This window comes from Jaculus jaculus, chromosome X, assembly GCF_020740685.1.
Source record: "Jaculus jaculus isolate mJacJac1 chromosome X, mJacJac1.mat.Y.cur, whole genome shotgun sequence".
Lineage (NCBI taxonomy): Eukaryota > Metazoa > Chordata > Mammalia > Rodentia > Dipodidae > Jaculus > Jaculus jaculus.
In genome coordinates this window covers 3,382,466-3,402,534 of record NC_059125.1, presented here as the reverse complement: position 1 = coordinate 3,402,534, position 20,069 = coordinate 3,382,466, and the positions used below count along the sequence as shown (strand labels likewise).

Genomic DNA, 20,069 nt, shown 5'->3' with positions numbered 1-20,069 from the left:
TATTTTTAGTATACCCTCTATATGAATTTGGCTGTAAGGAAACCTTGCTTCTTCCTCTACCTTTATTTATTCCGTTATGTATTTGCCACAGATTGGTGGCTTTTTATTTCCTTGTATGGGTTATAGTGCACCACTGTCAGCATTTTTCTTATCCTTCATCCTTCTAATATGACAGAGCAGGTCACTGGCCTGCTATTCCCAGGTTAACTATGCACTCCAGAAGAGAACAACTCAGCCAAAATATGAGAAGTAACATGAAAACTGTTTTGCCCTCTCTCCTTCCCTGTTGCACTGGCCATGGTGGTCACATATTAAAATATTAGAGCCGGGCGTGGTGGCGCACACCTTTAATCCCAGCACTTGGGAGGCAGAGGTAGGAGGACCACCTTGAGTTTGAGGCCACCCTGAGACTCCATAGTGAATTCCAGGTAGGCCTGAGCTAGAGTGGGACCCTACCTCGAAAAACCAAAATACATACATACACACACACACACACACACACACACACACACACACATATATTAGAGTACCCTTTATCCTGGGTTCCTGAATGACATCATGGAAAGAGTGCCCAGTCAGTTCCTGCTTAACATATATCATGAGTGGAAAATCAACGTGATTTTCCTCTGATCCAGTCATAATTTGAGGTCAGCTTGTTAAGGCAATATAACCTCCTCCATCATGACGAATAAAGGAGTTCAGACTTCAAAAAATAATCATTTACATATTTATTTCCCTTCGTTCTTCTCATAAAGTCGTATTTTCACTTTTATAGTGTATGGGTAACAGTGACACATGTCAGGTTCTGCTTTGTTCCAAGCATTAACACCTAGAAGAACTCACATATAACATTTGATGTCTAAAACTAAGTCCCCAACCAAAGAAGTAAAGCTAACAAAATCTCAAAGACTAGGCCCTAAGACTGAACTTATACCTTTGTGATCAACTTTCAACATAAAAAAAAAAAAAAGAACTGGGGGCTGGAGAGATGGCTTGATGGTAAGGTGTTTCCCTGTAAAGCCTAACCACCAGGGTTCAATTCCCCAGTACCCAAGTAGAGCCACATGCACAAAAGTGGAGCATGCATGTGAAGTTCGTTTGCAGATGGAGACCTTAACCCACTCATTCTCTTTCTGCTTGAAATATATAATGATTTTTCTTTTTTTTCTTTTTTTTTTTTTTTTGCTGTGTAGACACATGTGTTTGACCAGGCTTGTTTTGAAACTCAGCATGTAGCTCAGACTGACCTCAAATTATCTTGGTTATCTTATTTCAGCCACCAGAGTGCTGGAATAACAGACGTGAGCCACCAAGCTCAAGTGGAGGATGGCAGCATTTTGCAACTCGGAAGCGACCTTTTCAAGACATCAGTGGCAGAACCATGTCTAGAAACCAGACGATGTCTTTTGGCCCCTACCCTTTTGCTGACCACCATGGTTTCGTGCACCAGGCCACGGGTGCAAAGTCGCAGCCCAGGCGGCACTAGGCGAACTGCAGGGCCAACATGCCTAAGGCAAGGGCAAGGGGAAGGCCGAACCTCCCTGGAACTCACACTTTCTCACGCAAGCGTCCTCGGGGACCCGCCTCCTCACCCGCTAGTCGCGTAGTGACGGAAGGCGCCCGCTGTCCCGCCCCAGCCAGCTCTAGCCCTCAATGAATGGTTGTATGCCCTTCAGGAGGGCGGGGTGCTCCCTAGGAAGCGTTCTGATTGGTTTACAGACTGGCGCGGCGCGTGACCTCACTCCGAGTGCGTCACTGCGTTTAAGGCGTGGCATCGGCTCAGGGCGCCTGAAGGAGACTTAGGGGCGCCGGAACCGGTCCTTTCGAGTCTTTGCGAGCCGCTGCCCGCGCCCCATGAGGAAGATGCTCGCCGCGGTGTCTCGCGTGTTGTCTGGTGCTGCTCAGAAGCCGGTGAGGCCGCTTGAGCGCGCGGGCCAGGGTGGGGCGCGAGCGGGGACGGGAGCCGGGCAGGCCGGGCCTCCGAGCACCTCCCGGGGCCGCGGACCTAGCTTGGGTCTCCACGCGGCACCTTCCGCTCCCGCCCCGGGAGGAGCGGCGCCCGGCCTGCGGCGCTTGCTGGGGCGGGGCGCGGCGCCTGCGAGATCCGCGTTGCGCATCGTTGATCCGCGCGTGGCGGGCGGCCGAGCTCCTGAAGTGCCCGCAGGTTTACGGGACATGCGGAGGCGGGGCTTGGGCTCCGGCCAGCCTGCCGTTGACTGGGCTGGTCGCCAGTCTAACGCTGTCATTGCTCTTGGCTGAGAGGCTCTTGCACGTTGTAAAGAGCTCGGGATTCGGCGACGAAGTGCTTCTGTGCATCAGTTGCTAGCCATGAGACCTTATCAAGGATCGAGAAAAACCCAAGAGCTTTCTTATTTCTTTGTAAGCTCCCCGGGACCCAGTTTATGTGCTTAGTGCCTGGTACATAGTAGATGCCCTGTGGGTCAAACACGGTTACTGTTCTATAGAGTGCTCTGTTGGGTATGCATTTGTTGAACACCTGTGCTCAGCTCTGAGCGCCCGCACGGGGTCAGGCTCGCCAAAAAAAACAAAACAAAACAAAAAAAAACTTCCTCCACTCCCTTCACACCTGAGCGTTTTCTTGGCAATCAATTTAAGAGCAATCCAAGCAGAACCCACAGGCAACAACTGCCTTCTTCCTGAAACACACAGAGGATTAGGGTTCACGGTACAGAAAGAAAATCACAGTGTTCTTAGGAACGTTGGAATTCGAGGTCAAGACTTATGTGAGGCTCATTTAACCTGAAGGCACACCGAGACTGTGTTTCTTGGTATAAATGCTGTTGGGCTTAGACTTGCAGTTCTGGTTCTAGTCATGACTTTACGATTTGATTCCACTCTGCTTAGTATGGATAGAGAATGTGGAAATGTCGGAAGTACGCTGTTCTAGGAATCCCACTGACTAATGGAAAAACACAATGCAATTCACATTCGAATCGTAACTGGAAGCAAAGCACACTTCTGTTAGCATATCCAACATTTTTGAGCTCTTCATATTTGTATGCATTAGGCCAGAGTCTTCATAGACTTTTGTATCCTTTAATCCTGGCAGCATCGGTTTTCAGTTGTTCTTCCATAATGGTGACCCTTTTTGTTTCGTTTTGTTTTGTTTTCTAGGTAAGATCCGACTTTAGCCCAAGCTGACCTGGAATTCAATAAGTAGTTTCAGGTTGGCCTCAACTCACAGTGATCCTCCAGCCTCAGCCTTTTGAGGGCTGGGATTAAAGGCGTGTGCCACTTTGTGCTTCTGGCTTTACGTGGGAATAGATACTGGAGAATCGAACTTGGGCCATCAGACTTTGCAAGCAAGTGCCTTTAACTGCTGTCATCTCTCCAGCCCCCAAATGACACTTTTTTTTGGTTTTTCGAGGTTGGGTTTCACTCTAGCCCAGGCTGACCTGGAATTCACTATGGAGTCTGAGAGTGGCCTCGAACTCAGAGTGATCCTCCTACCCTCTGCCTCCCAATTGCTGGGATTAAAGGCGTGTGCCACCATACCCGACGCCAAATGACACTTTTTTTTCAAAAAAAAATTTTATTAACAGCTTCCATGATTATGAAAAAAGGTATCCCGTGGTAAAACCCTCCCTCCCCCCACTTTTCCCTTTGAAACCCCATTCTCCTCATCTTAATCAGTCTCTTATTTTGATGTCATGATCTTTTCCTCCTATTATGATGGCCTTGTGTAGGTAGTGTCAGGCATTGTGGGGTCATGGATATCCAGGCCATTTTGTGTCTGGAGGAGCACGTTGTAAAGAGTCCTACCCTTCCTTTGGCTCTTACATTCTTTCTGCCACCTCTTCCGCATTAGACCCTGAGCCTTGGAAGATGCGATAGAGATATTGCAGTACTGAGCACTCCGGTCACTTCTTTGCAGCATCATGATGTCTTCTGAGTCATCCCAAGGTCACTGCCATCTGAAAAGAGAAAATTCTCTACCAAAAACAAATGACAGTTTTTTTTTAAATTTTATTTATTTATTTATTTGAGAGTGACAGACACAGAGAGAAGGACAGATAGAGGGAGAGAGAAAGAATGGGCGCGCCAGAGCTTCCAGCCTCTGCAAACGAACTCCAGACGCGTGCGCCCCCTTGTGCATCTGGCTAACGTGGGACCTGGGGAACCGAGCCTCGAACCAGGGTCCTTAGGCTTCACAGGCAAGCGTTTTAACCGCTAAGCCATCTCTCCAGCCCCAAATGATAGTTTTTTTTAATGTAAGCTTTAAAAAAAATTCTGACAAATAATGAGCAGTGGCCCCTCCAAATTACACAGATTTGTGTAATAGAGTCATGCTGTCTGCATGATCTTAAGTGCTGGGAGGTTTGAAGTGATAAAGGCAGCTTTGATGCAGCTTCTGCCTAAAATTAATCCCATTATTGTTCCTCTATAGGATTCTGCATGTTTGGCCCATTTTGTTTTTATTATCTTAGTTTTTCCTTCCCCTCTTAAAACCAGGGAGTTGGGGAAACTTAGTTCAGGCTTTTGTAAATTATCTTATTACAGAGTTCTCAGTGTGAAACTTTGAAATGAATTGCAAAATTGTGATTTGTACTTTTGACTGTTTTTTGAATTTGTTGTGATTCCTGATACCAATATCTTTTGGAATAGTAGGTAAGGTTTTATTTTTGAGGTAAGGTCTCTGTCCCAGCTTTCCCTAGAACTCATGGTGATCCTACCACCTCTTCCTCCCTAGGGGTGGGATCAAAGGCGAACGCTACCACACCCAGCTTAGATAAGGTTTATAATTTATGCTGGTAGATTCTGGGAGATTTTGAAATTCTTGTTTTTATTTAATTGATTCCTTAGGTATTTAGAAACTTCAAGTTTTTATTATACTGAACAGGTTGTTCATGGTCTCAACGAGGAACCTCTAGTGGCGGGAGATGCAGCGTAACTGAGCTCAGTGCATTCTGTCCCCAGCACACACACAGAAAGGAATCTCATTTCGCTCCTTTTACCCATTACAGCAGTCGTTCTACTTACTTTTGTGGTTCCTAATACTGAAACGGCAAAGTGTCTATGTGGCCTTTTGGCAAACACTCCCCTTTCCGATCTTCATTATGTAGCATTGCCAGTCTTCATTGTTTGGACTTTATAATTGAGAAAGTACCTTTTCTCTGCTCCTGATGCCTGACTGCTTTGGTCTCTACTTTCAGATTGCTCCAAACGCAAGTATCTGGAAATTTATTTTGCAACACAATAGATATTTCTGGCTCCAAAATTTAGCTGCCAAGAAAGAGCATATTTTCTCCTTGCCAAAGTAGCCACTCCTTTGCTACCCAGCTGTTCTCAACTTCAAAGTTTCCTTCATCTTGAGATATGTTATTGTACTCAATTTGCCTCTAATGATCCAGTAGGCCCCCTTGGCCATGGTTTTGGTGTCCATAGCCTGTGGTCAGTTGTGTTCTGAAAATATTCAGTGGAAAATTTTACTCTGTGTGTTGCTCTGGAAGGTGTGATGAGTGAAGAAATCTTGCATTGTCCAGCTCAGTATATGAGTCACGCCTTAGTCCAGATTTCCATTCTGTGGACTCCACCCTCCCACTTGTTGGTTTCTGAGAAGCTCTCCTGATTATCATCAGATCAGCTGCCTTGATACTTGCCAATAGGATTCAGCACTATCAGTGGTTTTAGGCTTCAGCTGAGGATCTGGGAATGTAACCCCTGCAGATAAGGCAAAGAAATAAGTAGAAGCCAGGCATGGTAGATGTCTGTAATTACAGAACTGGAGAGGCAGAGGCTGGTGGACCAGGGTCAGGAGTTCCAAGCCATCTTGAGGTGCTTAATAAGACCGAATCAGAGAGAGGGAGGGAAGAAAGGACTAAAGGAGGGGAGACACGTAGACAAACTGATGGACTGACTACTGACTCAGGGAGAAGGGAGGAGGTGAGACTTTGGGCAAACTCAGCTTTCCGTCGTCACTGTGTTACACTGCATGGGAGCTGATGAGTATGCTTCAGGGTTTCCATCAAAGGAAATGATACTGGCTTACCTGTCAAAATTTAGCTGAATTAGTATAGTAACTGGTTTTTTTTTTTGGGTGTGGGGGGGTCTAACCTGTACCTTAGTTATCATGCAGAATGTCTGTGCTGTGCTCAGTTGTAAGTAGAAAGAAATCAGTACCTCTAAGCAATTGATAGCCACCCAAACATCAAGAAGGGAGTACCACTGTTTCAGGGACCAGCCCTTCCTTCTGGGGCTTCAGGAAGGAGCTTTCTCAAGATTTAGGCTACTCGGTTTATAAAATGGCTGGCTCAACTTCCATTATCATTGCTTCATCTTGTCTATTTCTCACTAAAAGTATCTCATACTCTGAATAATTAAAGCAGTATTTTCCTCACGTGTGTGTCATAGAAAAGCAAAGCTTGTCTTGAATAAAGATTAATAGATTTTTTTTTCGTTTTTAAAATATATTTACATATTTGAGAGAGAGAAAATGGGCACACTAGGGCCTCTAGCCACCACAAACATACTCCAGACACATGTGCCACCATGTGCACCTGGCTTACGTGGGTACTGAGGAATTGAACCTGGGTCCTTAGGCTTCACAGGCAAGTGCCTTAACCGCTAAGCCATCTCTCCAGCACCATGGATTAATAGATTCTGGTTTCTTGAATTTAGTCTTGCATTTATCCTTTTTTCACTGTAATTTCTTTAAAAACAAAGTGGATGGGTTTTGGTTTTGCCACCTTTCTCACTGCCTTTTAGGAGAGGGGTATGCTTGTGTTTTTTTTTTAAATAATATTTTTGTTTATTTATTTGAGAGCGACAGAGAGAGAAGGCAGGAGAGAGAGAATGGACATGCCAGGGCCTCCAGCCACTGCACACGAACTCCAGACGCGTGCGCCCCCTTGTGCATGTGGCTTATGTGGGTCATGGGGAACCGAGCCTTGAACTGGGGTCCTTAGGCTTCACAGGCAAGCGCTTAACCACCAAGCCATCTCTCTAGCCCTGCCTGTGTTTTTATCAGCCAAAAGTTGGACTCATGTGGGAGGGCAAGGAAGGTACCAGCATAGTTCCATAACTGCATGCTAATTGATTGCTTTGTCTATGTTTGCTTTCTAGGCAAGCAGAGTGCTAGTGGCATCCCGTAACTTTGCAAATGATGCTACATTTGAAATTAAGGTAAGAGGTGCTTCATTTTGTGTTAATTGTTTTTCCACAGTTTCGATTTGTTTTACACTTTTACTTCATGGTTGTTTTTCTTTTTGCCATTTTCTTTCAAATTTGCTAGTATCATCAAAGGCTCAGAGAAGTTTAGTAAGAACAACCCTCTGGTAGTTTAGGGGAGAGTGGCTTAAAAAACTAAGAGGAGTATATTTGAAAGGTTAGGATGTGGTTCAGGGATGATTAAGAAGTCCTTTTATGCTGTGGTGGTTTGATTCAGGTGTCCCCCATAAACTTGGGTGTTCTGAATGCTAGTTTCCCAACTGATGGAGATTTGGGAATTAATGTCTGCTGGAGGCAGTGTATTGGGGGTGGGCTTATGGGTATTATAGCCAATGCCCCTTTGACAGTGTTTGGCACACTCTCCTGTTCCTGTTGTCTACCTTATGTTGGTCAGGAGGTGATGTCCACCCTCTGTTCATGCCATCGTTTTCCCCTCCCATCACGGAGCTTCCCCTCGAGTCTGAAAGCCAAAATAAACCTTTTCCCACAAGCTGATCTTGGTTGGGTGATTTCTGTGCCAGCAATGTGAACCTTACTGCAACACATACTTTCTTAAAAGTTCAACTTTCAGGGCTGGAGGGATGGCTTAGTGGTTAAGGCATTTGCCTGCAAAGCCAAAGGACCCAGGTTTGATTCTCCAGGACCCACATTAGCCAGATGCACAAGGGGACATGCACGTCTAGAGTTTGTTTGCAGTGGCTGGAGGCCCTGACACACCCATTCTCTCTCCCTCCCTCCCTCCCTTCCTCCCTCCCCCCTCCCCCTTTTTCTCTGTCAAATAAATAAATAAATAAAAATAAAATATTTTAAAAATTTCAACTTTCAGCCTATAAATCAGTTGACCTGCCTGTTTTTCCAGTGAAAAGTTGTCTTACCAAGATTTCCTTCATCCAAACCTCCATCCCATTGTATGGTGAAGTTTTAAATTTAAGGAGTAGGAAGCATTTTGAAGCACTCCCTTTTTTAAAAATGTAGCCCATGTAGGGGAGGCCGACCTTGAATTCAGGATTTCCCTGTCCCCACCTCCTCTAGGCCTGAGCCACTTTGCCTGTCCAGCTCTTGAAGCCCTGCTTATGTGCTCCTTTGCCATATTTCAAGTTCAGCATTGTTTGTGTGCAGTTAGAATTCCGAGTGAGTAGTGTTTGTGGGGTAATATTTGGAGGATGAGTGTCTTACACCGTTTCAGAAATGTGACCTTCACCGGCTGGAAGAGGGCCCTCCAGTGACCACAGTGCTCACCCGGGAGGATGGGCTCAAATACTACAGGATGATGCAGACTGTGCGTCGAATGGAGCTGAAGGCAGACCAGCTGTATAAGCAGAAAATTATTCGTGGTTTCTGTCACCTGTGTGATGGTCAGGTGAGTGGTAGGTTTGAGATAAAATTATGCTATTTAGGTATTTAAATATGGTTTTGTCCCCCGTGTCCCCCCCCCCCCCCCGGTTGAGGTAGGATCTCACTGTAGCCCAGACTCACCTGGAATTCACTATGTCATGTCAGGCTACCTTGAACTCACAGTGATCCTCTTACCTCTGCCTCCCAAATGCTGGGATTAAAGGTGTATGCCACCATGCACACTTACTTTTTTTTTTTTTTTAAGTTATTTTTTCTTCCAGACAGGGTCTCGTGTATTCTAGGCTAATCTGAACCTCAGTATGTAGGCCAGGATAACCCTTGAGCCCTTGCTCCTCCTGCTTCCAATCTTCTAAGTAGCAGAGTCACAAACCCACATGCCCAGCCTTCCTTGGCCTGAACGCACACAGTTCCCCTGCTTCAGCCCCCTGAGTGTTGGCATTACAGGTGTGAGGCACCATACCTGGCTTTAAATATGGTTTCTACTTATTTAATTTTTTTGTTTGTCTTTTTGAGGTAGGGTCTCACTATGGCCCAGGCTGACCTGGAATTCACTATGGAGTCTCAGGGTGGCCTCGAACTCACAGCGATCCTCCTACCTCTGCCTCCCTAATGCTGGCATTAAAGACGTGTGCCACCACGCCTGGCTTCTACTTATTTATTTTTTGTTCTGCATTTCATGCCAGAAGGATGAGTCTAGTATTTTAAGGGGGGCGACAACTAGAACTCCAGAATGCACTATGAAGCATAGGTTCAAGTATACATTCACACCTCACATTGTTGATTTCATGTATCTGCTTTTACAATTTCAAAACTTTCTGGAATCCTAAATATCTATACTGTATACATTCTTGGGAAAAAGGGTTACTTTATTGCCTTGTGGGTTTAGGCCAAGGGTTCAAAGTAAAATGCCTTTAGGAGCTGGCTAGATACACTAAATGAGTGAAGGAGGCAATGTATAACAAAACAAGGAGAATGGTGGTGAGATGAACTAGTGGGGAGCCAGGGTGGGTGTACCTCCTTTAGAGGAACACTACTTTGGTTTTAGTCCATTGCCTCTGGAAACACAGGGCTAAATCTTTCTAAAGCTTGTGAAAGAAGACAGAAGTCTTTTGTGACAGTTCAGACTATAGGAAACAGCACGTGTGTGGGTTATTAGTTTACGGGTTCTGGTTTGGGCCTTGCCCTCTTACTTTGTGATTAAAAAAATAACGCTTGTGGGCTACTAATGATGAGTTCTACTAGCCTATGCTTCATAGCATTGGGTACAGTAGAAACTTTATTGCCCAGAAACATTGCCTCATGGTTTCTTCTTTTACTGCAGGAAGCCTGCTGTGTAGGCCTGGAGGCCGGTATAAACCCCACAGACCATCTCATCACATCCTATCGTGCTCACGGCTTCACCTTTACTCGGGGCCTTTCTGTCAGAGAGATTCTTGCTGAACTAACAGGTTTGCTATAGATTTACAAAAAGGGGAAGTGAGTGGAGAGAGTTTTCAAATATCTCATTGAGTTGCTGTTATGAGTTAGTGTTAACACTTTTTTGAGTTATAAGAAAGAGACTTCTGGGCTGGAGAGATGGGTTAGTGGTTAAGGCGCATGCCTGCGAAACCTAAGGACCCAGGTTCGATTCTCCAGGTCCCATGTAAGCCAGATGCACATGGTGGGACAGATGTTTAGACTGTAGAATTGGCCTCAGTAAACACTTGTGGCGTGATTGCATTTGCTTGGTGCAGGAGCTTTTCATGCATGGGTATGTGTTGCCATCTGTAGGACGAAGAGGAGGCTGTGCTAAAGGGAAAGGAGGCTCAATGCACATGTACGCCAAGAACTTCTACGGGGGCAATGGCATCGTTGGAGCTCAGGTAGCCAATAAAGGTCATGTGCTTGGGTGGGTTTGGTCCTGGCTCATGTCTTCAGAAACTTTGGTGTCCTAGAGAATTCTGAAGAATGACAGCACTTTAAGCCCTCAAAGTGCTTTTTTTTTTAGTTTGCTTCTTAAACTTTTCTGGTGGAGCAAATACTAAGTAGACTTAGATAGTAACTTCTTTTTTTTTTTTTTTTTTTTTTTTTTTTGAGGTAGTATCTTACTCTAGCTCAGGCTGACCTAGAATTCACTATGTAGTCTCAGGGTGGCCTCGAACTCAGGCGATCCTCCTACCTCTGCCTCCCGAGTGCTGGGATTAAAGGCGTGTGCTACCATGCCCAACTTTGGATAGTAATCTTTTGATGTGTTTCATGTGTTATAAGCAACAGCAGCCTGGAGTACTAGAGCTGTCCTTTCCTTGTAGTTTTTGGTTTTTCTTCCTGTCACCTCGCGCTCCCTCTTACCTATCTGTAGGCGGTGCTAGTACTGAGGCCAGGTTAGAAGAGAGGGGTGGTCAGGATCTTGGATCTTGTAGTACTCCAGTACTATTTCTGTCAGCAGGGAGCCCTCATTTTCACCAGTGAATGATGACATGTTAATAGCACACAACTACATCTACTACAGTATGATTCTGCTCTATATGTTTTATACCTGTGTGTCACCTTTTGACTCTTAAGTTTAGTTGAGTCTTTGGGTACAGAAGTGTGAGCCTTGATTGTGTTTATTTGTATTTTATTGAGATTAACAGAGTAGAGACAGGTAGGAAGAATTCATACCAGTGTAGTTTCTTCTCCAGATTCTGTCCTGGAATTAAAATTGAAAACATTTCAACTGTCACGGATTTCTGTGGTTGGTTGGTTGGCTGGCTCCTTCCTTCCGTCCGTCTGTCCGTCCTCCCTTTTTGTTTTTAAGGCAGGGTCTCACTCTAGCCCCGACTAACCTGGAATCCACTACATAAGTCTCAGGCTGGCCTCAAACTCACAGCGATCCTCCTCTTTCTGCCTTCCAAGTGCTAGGATTAAAGATGTTTCTTCCTAACGTCAGGTGCCCCTGGGAGCAGGGATTGCCCTGGCTTGCAAGTATAATGGAAAAGACGAAGTCTGTTTGACATTATATGGTGATGGTGCTGCTAATCAAGTAAGTATGTCTCTGCACTTTGTAAAAACCATTTTATTTCCATAGTTTTGAATGGTCGTCATTGAATTTCTAAAGAAAATAGTATATTGCTTATTAATTGACAAGTATTTCAAATGGCTAACTCACATTTGGTTTTCTGGCCATGTTAGAGACTTACGACCCATTTCACCAAAGCTTTAAAGGGGTACATTCCTTCTAAGATGTTCCTCTTTGCTGTGCATTAGTGCATTGCAAATATGCTCTGTAGTGAGAACTTTTTAGCTATTGTAACCCTATCAAGCCAGTGCTGTAATACACAGACTCATAGTTATTTTCTTGAATGCCATGGCAATGTCAGTTTCTCTATTGCTCATCCTGTGTTAGGCTAGTAAACACCAGGCCCTAGAAGGCACTTGGTATGATCTTCTTTGCTGATGTTCTTTACTTGTGGGGCTCCAAAAAAACCTAGTGGCCTTTGTTTTCCCACTTCGCTCAGCTGCAGAAGTATGATGCCCACTGCTTCTCCCCATCACACTCGACATACACGCTCCTTTCTCTCTCTCCACCACAGACAGCTTTAGAAGATGAGGCTTTTTAGCCTTTGTGCAAGCTGGGAAGAGCAAAGATTGTTACAGATAGTGACAAAGTCTAGAGAAATAAACAACTGCTTTATAAATACTTCCAGGGTCAGATATTTGAAGCATACAATATGGCAGCATTATGGAAATTGCCTTGTATTTTCATCTGTGAGAATAACCGATATGGAATGGGAACGTCAGTTGAGAGAGCAGCAGCCAGCACGGATTACTACAAGAGAGGAGATTTTATTCCTGGGATAAGGGTAAGAGCATTTATTGTAGAGTTTGGTCCACATCCGGTCAGCACCTGACTTCTTACATGCTCTTGACAGTCCTAACAAAATTGAAGCTTCATTTTCTTTTTTTGTGGTAGGGTCTCAGTCTAGCTCAGGCTGACCTGGGATTCACTATGTAGTCTCAGGGTGGCCTCGAACTCACAGTGATCCTTCTACCTCTGCCTCCTGAGTGCTGGGATTAAAGGTGTGTACCACTATGCCTGGCTTAAAGTTTCATTTTCTTACAGGGCATATGGGAGGGCTGGAGGTGTTTAGTGGTAGAGTCCTTGCCTAACTGGCCCTGGGTTCCATCTCCTAGCACCACAAAAAAAAAAAAAAAAAAGGAAAACAAGTTTGGACAATTTGATTTATGTTCTAACCCGTCCAACTTTTATTAACAGGTAGATGGAATGGATATCTTGTGTGTCCGAGAGGCAACAAAGTTTGCGGCTGCCCATTGTAGATCTGGGAAGGTAAGAGTCTGAAGACTTTTGTGAGAGCTCCAGATTTCTAATAACATTTTTCTATTAAAGTGAAAAGCAGGCTTTTCCAGAGGCTGCTGCTATTTAGCTATCCCAGAATAGTCGCTGGGCTGTGTGAGGATAGGAGCAGAGTCCAGACATTGGGAGGTGGCTCAGTGGGTTCAGGCCCCCAGCACCCATGTCAAAGCTAGGCTTGGTTTCACACACCTGTAAATCCTATTTCTGGGAGGAAGGGACAGGAGGACCATTGGGAAAAACTGGCTAGCTAATCTAGCCCAGCTGGTGAGTTTCGGGTTCAGTGAGAAACCCTCTCAGAAAATAAGGTAGACAGTGACTGAAGAAGATATCTGGCCTCCTACATAGGCAAGCACGTTCACACACGCGCAGAGAAGCAGTCCAGTCAGGTGGATGTTTACCTCTGAATAGCGAGCAAGGTCTTGGCTCACTTCCTTCCCCTATTTGAGGCAAATCTTAAGTGCCACTTTGGTATTTTGCTTGTCTTCACCCTGATAATTAATTTTGTATTTGTTTAGATTGTGTCTTGTCCTTATGTGTATATAAGCCCCTCAAATGACCAAATTGGAATCCCCACAATGCCTGACTTTGTTTATATAATAAGCATGGAAGCTTAATACAGATTAAACAACATGGCTAAAGTAAGTAACGTTAGTCCTGCTGCTTCCATGTCAAGGATCTTTATTATGTTTCAGTGTACAGCCATGAGCTAAGATTGGTGTAGAGGAGGTTTAAGTGCCAGAAGCTTACTAGTTCTAAGTCAGTATTCCACAGCCCAGAAAAGCACCCCACCACAGTCTGCCTTTCTGTGTGACATTCCACATGTGTGTGGGGGGGGAGGGGAATGCAAATCAGGTGTTGTCAGCAGTAATGAAAATGTCAGAAAGGGAGGAGAGAAGGGCAGGCAGGAGAAGATGCAGGGTGAAAAAGACAAAGTAGAAGAAAGTAAAGCAGGACTAAGACAGTATGGTTTTATAGTGGGCTAACCTGTCTGCATTGGGACTGTAAGACTGAGGGAGTGAGGCCCTTGACAGTGTTAGCTCCATTACTCTTAAGATTCTGCAGAGAACATGTGGGTCCAGTTACAGAAACAGGATCAGATTGTCATGTTTATGTTTTCAACTTGATCAAAGTCTATTCTTGTTACTGGGGGAGAATCTAGAAACTCCTTATAACCTCAGACCCAACTCACTGACAATTGTTGAGGGGTTGACCTGTTCGGCAATTCACTAAGTTTTTTTTTTTTTTGAGGGGGGAATCATTCAATCTTCATTAATTCCTAGGTATTTTGCCCATTTTTTTATAGATGAGAAAATTGGGGCACAGAGCATTAAGGGTACTTATATCTTAGAACCAGGATTAGACTATCCAAGCACTTGAGACTCAGCCTGCTCTCCTCTCTCCTTTTTACCACTATATCAAACTGCCATGGCTTCTCTATCCACTGCCTCCCTTCAGTTTTCAGAACCTTCTGGAAGTAGGCTAACATAGAATCAGCAAGCTACTTGGTAATGACAGGCTGTCCAGACTCCTAGCAGAGCCACAGGCTTTAGGTATCAGAGGTTATTGGTACCTGCCAGCTTTCGCTTACACACTGAAAAGGTCATCAGGGTTGTTCAACTTTTTTTTAAACTTTATTTATTTGAGAGGAGGACAGAGAATGGGTGTGCCAGGGCCTCCAGCCACTGCAAACGAACTCCAGATGCATGTGGCCCCTTGTGCATCTGGCTTACATGGGTCCTGGGGAATTGAACTGAGGTCCTTTGGCTTTGTAGGCAAGTACCTTACCTGCTACTCCATCTCTCCAGCTCCTTGTTCAACTTTTTGACATTGTGACATGGCTGTTTCCATCTACAAATGTTTTGGGCCTCATTCGTGGCTATCCTGGGCTACAGGTTGGACAGGCCTGGAGGTAAAGGAGTATTGGCTGCCAGCCCCTGGGACACAGTGAAATGGGCAGATTTACTTTGGTAGTGATAAAAATCTAACCAATATGACTCTACAGCATGCTCAGTGCCTTTGATTGAAAGCAAGCTGTTGGTAGGTTGCTTCATTCAATTCTGATTAGAAATGTGGATGAAAAGTACAATAAATAGAGCCAGGCCTGGTGGCACATGCCTTTAATCCCAACACTTGGGAGGCAGAGGTAGGAGGATTGCTGTGATTTCGAGGCCACCCTGAGACTACAGAGTGAATTCCAGGTCAGCCTGGGCTAGAGTGAGACCCTGCCTCGAAAACCAAAATAATAATAATAATAAATAGATGTTAAGACTCTAGGGGTTGATTCTTCTTGGCAACTCAACTGATTTATAAAAGATTGATGGTAACATACTGGATGCTGGGGTGTGCGTGTGTGTCTCCATTTGAAGCCCAGGATTGTTGGGATACCATTCACATCGTTGTCAGTCATCTTAACCACTTCTGGGTTCTGTTTTAGGGGCCCATCCTGATGGAGCTGCAGACTTACCGTTACCATGGACACAGTATGAGTGACCCTGGAGTCAGGTAGAGTAATGCAGAATTGGAGTGTTGCCAGGATAGGTGAGCCTTGGTGCTACTTAAATAAGATAGGAAAGCATTTCAACATTTGCTTTTGAAACCAAATACAAATTCACATCACTAACCAAAGTAGTTTTGTTGGCATTTGAGTCTCAGTTTGAAAGTAGTGATCCAGGGTAGGAAGCAGTAGTATCCTGTAGTATGTGTATCTTATGTGTTAGGATGACTAGTAAGTTTTGAAAATTTGAGAGAGAGTGGAAGAGGCAGATAGAATAGGTGCACCAGGTCCTCCATTCACTGCAAATGAACTCCAGATGCATGTATGTCCTTGTGCAGCTAGCTCGTGTGGGTACTGGGGAATTGAACCTGGGTCCTTTGGCTTTGCAGGTACTTGCCTTAACCATTGAGCCATCTCTCCAGCCCATGAGCAGTAATTTAAAACAGAACAACTCTGTAACTAAATTGCAGATGAAAACTCTAAAATAGGTCTGACGATAGAGTAGTATACTGGGCAATACTGGGCTTACGCAGGCATTTCCCCTAATTCACACATGGTGCACTAGGCCTCAAAAGCACAGGATGTGGACCTGTTCTGCAATGGTAGGGAGCAAGGCTAACTGGAACACAAAAAAAGTGAGTTCCTTTTTCACTTCACTCTAGCATGTAGTTCTGCAGTTGCAGGTTTGATGCAGCTGAAATCAATTTAGTTAAACAAGTTTTAATAGAGCGAACTTCTAAGGGAACGTGTAGAGAGCAAATTCTATGAGAAAATGCACTTTGTATAACTCTTAAAAGATAAAACCCTGGGCTGGAAAGATGGCTTAGCGGTTAAGTGCTTGCCTGTGAAGCCTAAGGACCCCGGTTTGAGGCTCGGTTCCCCAGGTCCCACGTTAGCCAGATGCACAGGGGGGCGCACGCGTCTGGAGTTCGTTTGCAGAGGCTGGAAGCCCTGGCGCGCCCATTCTCTCTCTCTCTCTCTCCCTCTATCTGTCTTTCTCTCTGTGTCTGTTGCTCTCAAATAAATAAATTTTTTAAAAAATCATAAAATCCTTACGTAATTTCAAATATAATAATATTAGAATACCTGGTATCCAAATTTTTCTAGCCTTGCGTCTTTGAGGTCTTAGTGAGAAAGGCAAGGCATATATATTCCCTGCTTAGTATTTTGTTGCCTCGAAGCCTGTAGTCATTACCACTGCCCCACTTATGTAAAATACATGAGCTTTAAAGGGGTGGGGTAGGTGACTTTCAGATCAAAGTAGCAAACCAAAACATGGCCCTTGGTGAGAATTTCAGAGAAGACTGAGTTAGTGAATAGCTTTCTATAAAAGATGCAACTCTCTCAAAAGTGTTTCAAAAACACTCTTGTACTTCACTAGACTGTCTGCCCCATAGGCCCTGTTCTTACCTCCCTACCAACTGTCTCCACTCCCCATAGTTACCGCACCCGAGAAGAAATCCAGGAGGTAAGAAGTAAGAGTGACCCGATTATGCTTCTCAAGGATAGAATGGTGAACAGCAACCTTGCCAGTGTTGAAGAATTGAAGGTATAGTTGCTCTGAGTGGTGGCCATCCTAGCCCAGAGTGATGTGATGGGGTATGGCTAATTCTGAAATCTCACAGGGATGCTGTTTGGGGATTTTCTGAGAATTTAAGAGTTGGTAGACAGTGTGTATTATAAGATAGTAATCATATCGACCAAAAAAAAAAAAAAAAAAAAACCCTATGTCTCAATAGCAGAGTTCTTTTTTCCTAAAAATACTTTGGATTTTTAATTCACATACTGTCCCTAGAATATCTTCCTGTACAAATAATTGCCATTTTAAGTATTTAAAAAGTACCAATAACTGTAGGCTAACTCCACAATGCATGACCCATTTACATCAACAAGGAGGGTCCAATGGGAGGGGGTAGATCATGGATGAGCCTAAACAATGGTACCAAACTGCCTGTATTTGCTGAAAAGAAAACTAATAAATTTTTTTTAAAAGGCAATTTGTGACGCTAGAAACAGATTGAGACAAAAACTAGTTGGTAGCAAAGCTGGTATTAAAACTCTTTTATGACCATCTGGTACTTAGGAAATTGATGTTGAAGTGAGGAAAGAAATTGAGGATGCTGCTCAGTTTGCCACAGCTGATCCGGAGCCGCCTTTGGAGGAACTAGGACATCACATCTACAGCAGTGATCCACCCTTTGAAGTGCGTGGTGCCAACCAATGGATCAAGTTCAAGTCTGTCAGTTAATGGGAGACTGTATTCAATGGATGTTTGTTGCCAACTGTAAAGAACTCTTTGTGCTTTCAATTTTAAAGACAGGTAATATCCAGACAAAGTCTATTGTAAAGTTTCATTAAGACTAATATGTAAATTAAATAAAAGAGTAATTGCATGTAGTTTGTATATTTTAAAATTGATGTATTTCACGTCAAAGAATATTGGGTTGGTGTATATCTAGTTAAGACAGTTAAGCCTTCCCTCATTATAAAGGACATCCCTGCCTGTGGAGAAACAAGCAAGGATGCGATGAAATAATTGTTCCATTTGAAAGTAAGACTACTTCTCAATCATGTCAGAGACAAAATAATTTAGTTTTTTCCATTTATACATTTCAACAAACAAGTTATATTTCTATTACAAGGCACATTTTTAACATGTTTATTTATTACTACGTACACTAAAACAACTCCCAGCCTCTTATACCCAGTGATTGATAAAAGGTAGAATGACTTTGAATGAAACATTAATTTCTAATGTGCTGGGATATCAAAACAGTCACTAACACACAATTCTGTACATCTTTAATCATGTTGATAAACAGCAAGATGTTTTTAAACTGTATCAGTAAGGAGAGTCTTTAAATGCTTGAATTAAATGAGCAAGGGTGTTTCTGTGCACACTCGGAATTTTTGGGGTCATGAACAGAAGCTTTAACCACAAACAGCGTATTGGCTCACTCTCCTCAGCGTAGGTGTCTGATGACACCTAATCGTCTATCACTGTGAAGACTCTTGAGCCTGTCTTCTATGCTGGGAGACTGCATGCCAGAGTCTACAGAGGACACCACCACTGCAAAACAAGAGAATCACTATTGTGGCAAAAGCTTTAGCATTTATCATTCATTTGCCATCTGCTCATCAAAATGTAATCTCTTAACTTAAAGCAAAAGTACGTTCTCTTCAAGGTCTACTTGTGGGTATTTAGAATGCTATGTGCATGGCTGCTATTTAAAGGACCTTGTAGTGCCTCATGCCTTCTTCCCACCTTAAAGCTAGAACTGAGTTTGGACAGAGATGAGTAGTGTACTTTCTAAGACATAGGAAATAGAGTTCAAGGAGAGGCAGAAAACCTTTTGTTTTCTACTTCATTTAAGATCATATCCACACAAAACTGGAAGTGCTTACCGTAGTCTAAGGCCTCTTAGGTCTTCCTTAGTGATGTTATTAAGAATATCTGAAAGTGTATAATCCTCTTCAACAATCTGAAAAAGATTAAATATATGAGAGAAGCTTTTCAACAGTAGCATAAAAATGCTTTTGAATCACAAATTTACCTTTTTGATTGTATTTGCATCCACTCCTTGTAGTTGCAACCAATTTATAAGATCTGTGTCTATTCCAGGCCCATCAGGGGATGTTGTGTTCTCTGAAATACCTGTAATTATTAGAACTGTTTTGTAGCAATGTGTAACCACAAAATGCTTCAAAAGTGAATGCAGTGAAATATCCAGAATGTGACAAGAAAAAGAAATGAATTAAACTTGGATGATTCAGCAGCTTTAAGATGTATTATGAAATCCCTTATTCCTGACTCACTTTCCAGAAGGTAGAATCAGCTTTACCTATGTATGATACCCAGTATCATTTTAGCTGCTTATTCCCATCTTTCAAGTGCCTTTTCTTAGAATGGGTAGCTGTAGCCCCACTGGAAGAGGCTTACAGCGCTAAGACTGTGCATCATTCCTGACGCCTAGAAGTTAGACTAGTGTGGAAGAATGGAGTCAGCAGCAAAAGGTAATGGTGACTTTCATTATACATACGTGTATAAAATATGTTATACACATATATATTGCATCACTTTATCTGTTCCACATTCCAAGAGGTACCTATAGCCCTTTTCTAAGGAGCTCAATATGAGAATCAGCTTAATTTCGTTCACAAACTATCCTTTTTAAAATTTTTATTTATTTGAGAGAATGGGTGGGCCAGGGTCTCCAGCTAATGCAAATGAACTCTGGATGCATGTGCCACCCTGTTCAGCTGGATTACATGGGTCCTGGGGAATCAAACCAGGGTTCTTTGGATTTACAGTTAAGTGCCTTAAGTAAGCTATCTCTCCAGCCCACAAACCATCCTTTTAAAGCACGTTTTGATGCTGTTACAGAACTGCCATCACAATCAAGGTATAAATATTTCTGTCACCTTGTGTCCTTCTGTTATCTGTTCCTTCTCCTAGCCATTCTGATGTACGGCCACATAGTTTTGCCTTTCCCAAAATAATGCATGAGTAGAATCAGTATGTGACCTTTTTGAAGATTAGCATGTATTAAATAAGTAGGGCTCATTATGACATTTACATACATGTATATAAGGTACTTTCTAACACCGCCTTTAAACATACTCCCCCCCCCCCCCTCAAATCTGGTTCTTTCACTGAGCATAATTGCATTTCCAATTCATGTGGTGCCTATCAGTTGT

At 43.5% G+C, this 20,069-nt stretch overlaps 2 protein-coding genes across 2 annotated transcripts in view; one reads left to right on the top strand and one right to left on the bottom strand.

The window, feature by feature from the left end:
- Positions 1-1,765: 1,765 nt before the first annotated feature.
- Pdha1 (pyruvate dehydrogenase E1 subunit alpha 1) lies at positions 1,766-19,154 on the top strand. The gene is made up of 11 exons (XM_045140683.1): positions 1,766-1,911; positions 7,084-7,143; positions 8,375-8,548; positions 9,866-9,992; positions 10,315-10,406; positions 11,453-11,545; positions 12,210-12,365; positions 12,779-12,850; positions 15,312-15,379; positions 16,812-16,920; positions 17,455-19,154. Exons 1-11 carry the CDS (start codon positions 1,855-1,857, stop codon positions 17,617-17,619), a joined length of 1,173 nt encoding a protein of 390 aa, XP_044996618.1. The 5' UTR covers positions 1,766-1,854; the 3' UTR covers positions 17,620-19,154.
- Positions 18,017-20,069, bottom strand: part of Map3k15 (mitogen-activated protein kinase kinase kinase 15) — a 147,754-nt gene continuing 145,701 nt past the window's right edge. The window contains exons 29-31 of the mRNA XM_045140440.1: positions 18,926-19,026; positions 18,777-18,853; positions 18,017-18,441 (exon numbers count right to left, since the gene is read on the bottom strand). Of these exons, the coding sequence (XP_044996375.1) occupies positions 18,369-18,441; positions 18,777-18,853; positions 18,926-19,026 (251 nt within the window). The 3' untranslated portion in view covers positions 18,017-18,368. The remainder of the gene's footprint in view (positions 18,442-18,776; positions 18,854-18,925; positions 19,027-20,069) is intronic.